Raw genomic sequence first — 4,409 nt, forward strand, 5'->3', positions numbered from 1 at the left:
CAAGCAGGGGAAGAATTTGGTTTTGATTATCCAATGGGAGGTGTTACAATTCCTTGTAGCGAAGAAACATTTGTCAATCTTTTGTCTCAATTAAATGACTCGTAACCAAGTGCGGAGAAAATTTCTCAGAATTTTGTAAAATAGGATCATGTTAATCTTTTGTACAAATTGATGATGTTGAAATACAATAATTTATTCCGTGAATCAACTGGTAATATTCTTTGCTTGCGCATCTCTGACTCTAATTAAGTGATCATGTTTTTAAACTTCCCCGTCAATTTTTTTTTAAGATCCAAAAATTTCAACTTAATAGAACAAAAAAAAAGAACGTAAGAACGGAAAAGTAATTGTTGTAATTGTTGACTTCAAAGTGTACGACGGCGCATCACAAGTTGAATCTGTATCTGCGACTTAGTACAGGCGTTGCTAACCAATTTCTTTTAATTCTAATTTTGTTTTAATTCGAATCATTTGAAGACGAATTATATCCATTTCGACCGAACTGATGGAGCGTAACAATAAAAATACCGTGGCACTTGGCATTAAGAAAATTCATCTTCGCAATCCTACTGCTTGTTATCGTCATAAAATGGATAACCTCAATTATTTAAGAGATTTTACATTTTTACTCAGAGTATACTATTTAGTCACTCTTATATAGAGAAGAGAAAGTAACTGTTAGGCTGGCATACTTACTAAATGAGGAACTAATGCTAATGCTAAACAGTGAATGTTTCCCCAACATTTCTCCAGCCTGCAACGGAACTCGGGAGTCACAGAAATGTTTCATCCTCAATTTTGCATCAGATAGACGACGTAAAAGTTTTAAACAATTGGTGGTCTATTTTAATTAGTTTATTAAAACACCGTGACCAGAGACTAAAGGTGACCAGAGACCAGAGACTAAAGGTGACTATAGTCTTATAAAACAATAGTAACAAGTAACTTATACAATGCCCCCTTAAATTTCAATATGACAACCAATGGATGTCTGCCTTTATAAATCAGAAACACCAAACAAATATTATCACAGATAGATAAACATGTCGTCCTACTTGACAAAATTATCCATGCAATATTTACGACATACATACAGTTGTTAAAGGCTTAGAGCTCTCTCAAAACGTAGGGCATAATATGTGAAACATCAGAATATAATTGTAACTACTCATCTGTTGGCAACACAATGTTTCATTTATACATAGAAATTGATGAATCGATAGAAATAAACAAATTTAGAATGTAAGAACAGTAAGGAGGCATTGCTTTGAAGAAAAGAAAATATATCAAATGTTTTTAGCCACTTTTTCCATATCGGTGAAAACATTTATATGTGTAGGCACCTATCTCGCAACATATAGGCCATTATGTGTTCCAACAACCTAACAATCGAGCTCAAATTCGGTATAAGACCCAAAAATCACAAATTAGATTTGAAAGATCTATCAGTACAAGATGTCTTTGGAATTATAGGTCAAGTATCAAATTTGAGTGAGGTCCATTCGTTATTAATCAGCAAGTACTTGAGTCCTCTTTGTTTTACAAGTTCATCTTTAATATATGTGGGTTCTATATGTTGCGTGCAACTGTGATTAAGTAATGACGACCACAAGTTGTTGACACCGATCAAGGCAACAATCCCATGTGAAATCCTGCATAGATAAAGATGAAGAGGCCACCTTTCGTTCAAAGACAACTCTTTCTTCGTCAGTCATTTCATTTCCGCATTAACTTCCCTCATCCTAGTCTCCTATATATATTCTCTCAAGCATTTCAATAACTCAAAACATCCAAAGTTACAGAGTTCATATTTCTTAACACTTTCTCTCGTTGATCATCTAGCCTTCTAATTAAGAAGCCTTGTTCTTAGTTGTCTTGCTCCTAATATATATTCTCAAGATGGGATTCAGTTTAGCTGCAAAGATTCTCCGACGTTCATCTTCAAAAGGAAGAAATGATGACATGACCGTCATTCCCAAAGGACATTTAGCAGTTTATGCCGGTGAGACTCAATCCAAAAAGAGATTCGTAGTTCCGATATCTTACTTGAATAATACTTCATTCCAACAACTTCTAAGCAGAGCAGAGGAAGAGTATGGGTTTGACCATCCAATGGGCGGTCTTACAATTCCTTGCGATGAAGACACATTCATTGATCTCACTTCTGGATTAAATTGAGATGTAAAAGTTTAATATTTCTCCAAATTTGCAACTTTAGGGTAGTCATTAATTAGATCTTGTGTAAATATTTACTTCAATTACTTGATGTAGGACATCTCTGCCTTAGCCTACAAGTTATATTATTTCCTTTTTAGTATTTCTCTTTATTTAGAATTCTAATTATTTTAGTTAACGAGTAGGCTATATAAACAAGCATACGTTTGTCTTAGGGTAATCAATCTATTATCAATCTTAATATTCGTTTACCACGAATTCTCTTTTATCTTTTCTTAATATTTTTATCAATTTCGTCTATTTCTCATCTCTTTCTTCCTTAGCATCCCTAACAATCTACGTATTGCATTCTTCTCACTATCGTTCTACATTAGTTGGTACCACAACCAACGTTTCTAGATTCTTATCTAGAAACCGATCCATAATCGGTATTATCGCTAAAGCTAAACGTGTCAGTAAAGAAGTTCAAGAGACTTCATCGTCATCTAAAGGTGCTGAGAATGTTTCCGCTACATCTGTTCGTAACGTTGTTCCTAAAGAAGAAGAAGAAAACCAGGTTAAACAAGTCTCGTCTACAACTCAAGAAGTTTTGTTGTCATCTAAAGGTGTCGGGGTTGTTCTAGGCTTCTAGCAGCATCAGTTGATGAAAATACGAAAACTACATCGCAGAAGGACGAAGGAAACGTTGTTTCTCAAAAAGAGGATGAAAATCAGCTCAAGGTTTCACATGATTCACAGGAGTTTATTGATTCATCGTTGACTCAAGAGGATTCTTCTTCAACTGAAAACAATACTGTTATTTATGTTGGCCTGGACTGTATTGAATCAACTTATGAGAATGACGAATTAAATCATGTTCATAAGGAAGGAAATCAGGTCAGGGTGGTCTTGCATGAATCACATGATTTGTCAGAGAATGGTAAGTCATCGAATTTCAGTTTCATAGGGTTGAAAATAATAGGGTTGAAAATAATCAAGTTATTATTCATGAGAAAGCACGAATGATCTCTTATGTAAACCCTAACAAGGTTCATCTTGTTGAGATAACTTCTGAGAAGTCTTTTGTGGTATATCCGACTAGAGCAGTAAATTATAGACCATTGTTTCATACTTCAGTCTATGAGCTTGATTACCTATCTCAAGAAAATATAAGTATAGATAATTACAATGGATGATTTCGTGGTAGAATTTTCTCAAACGCTGAGAGAGTATCGTTGGCGCAAGGTTTAGCAAAAGATTTTGTAAGAAGCAACATGGGTTTCAGTCAAGACGTTGGTATTTGCATGAATGATACTCGACTGCGGCCAGCAAGAAGTATAAGTTGGACAGCTGCACATCTAGCCCTTTCGGTTTCAAATGGCATTCATTCATCTCTGTTCGATCCTGGACTTTTAACACAAAGTGATGAATACAATGCTAACATTAAGTTAGATTCGGTGAACTGTAACTGTAAGAATTATGCTCTTCTTTCAGCAAATCTTCCTGGAGTTATTATGCACATACACGATGTTGTTGCTTATTACAAGGAAAGTCTTGCAATTACACAAATGTGCTGGAAGAAGCCAACAAAGTTGGTTGTCAAAAACTGGTGATGGATATGCATTCAGTACTATATTCGGAACCATTTCTTCCGTATGCAAGTTTTGAGAAGAACAGACATAATTATGTTATACAGGAGCCAGCTAACTCACTGATTAAGCTACTTATTCCACAAGTACTGCCACTACAAACAACTGCTCACAGTTCTGGAATTTCTCTTTATATAAAAGATCCATCTGTGGATTTTTCAGCACTAAAATGTGAAGATACTAACACAACTTTTGAGCAGAAGGCATATGAACCTAATTTTTGGAAGTCAGTTGAATGCTGATACTAATGGAAAAGTTGAAGTTCTTCTTGGCGAAAATTTTGTTGCTCAAGACAGAATGGTGAGAAATGTTATCTTCGTAATTAGAGTTGCTGCAAAGAATGATGGTAACATGGATATTCCTAACCGTATTCTCCAGCAAAGATTATTTGAAGGGACTGCAAAGAAAGGACAAGGGGTGACTGGAAGAGCATTTACACCGAATGGTTCATGTTTTCCTAGTGATATTACTCAGTTTAGTAAACTGACTTCTAGCTGCGGGCGTACGAATTTTAAAGTGTATGGAGATGCACTAATCATAAATCCAGAGTGCCAGCATGGGTGTCATACGGAGCTTACAGAAATGGTCATCTCAATGCCACAAAAT

At 35.3% G+C, this 4,409-nt stretch overlaps 1 protein-coding gene across 1 annotated transcript; it reads left to right on the forward strand.

Moving 5' to 3' along the window:
* Window positions 1-1,698: 1,698 nt before the first annotated feature.
* LOC113357642 (auxin-responsive protein SAUR24-like) lies at window positions 1,699-2,325 on the forward strand. The gene has a single exon (XM_026601084.1). It carries the CDS (start codon window positions 1,900-1,902, stop codon window positions 2,176-2,178), a length of 279 nt encoding a protein of 92 aa, XP_026456869.1. The 5' UTR covers window positions 1,699-1,899; the 3' UTR covers window positions 2,179-2,325.
* The last annotated feature ends 2,084 nt before the right edge of the window (window positions 2,326-4,409 follow it).

Source organism: Papaver somniferum, chromosome 3, assembly GCF_003573695.1.
Source record: "Papaver somniferum cultivar HN1 chromosome 3, ASM357369v1, whole genome shotgun sequence".
Taxonomy (NCBI): Eukaryota; Viridiplantae; Streptophyta; class Magnoliopsida; order Ranunculales; family Papaveraceae; genus Papaver; species Papaver somniferum.

Excerpts from the sequence above, each read along its gene's own strand:
- LOC113357642 (XM_026601084.1), top strand. The coding sequence starts at position 1,900 with ATGGGATTCAGTTTAGCTGCAAAGATTCTCCGACGTTCATCTTCAAAA.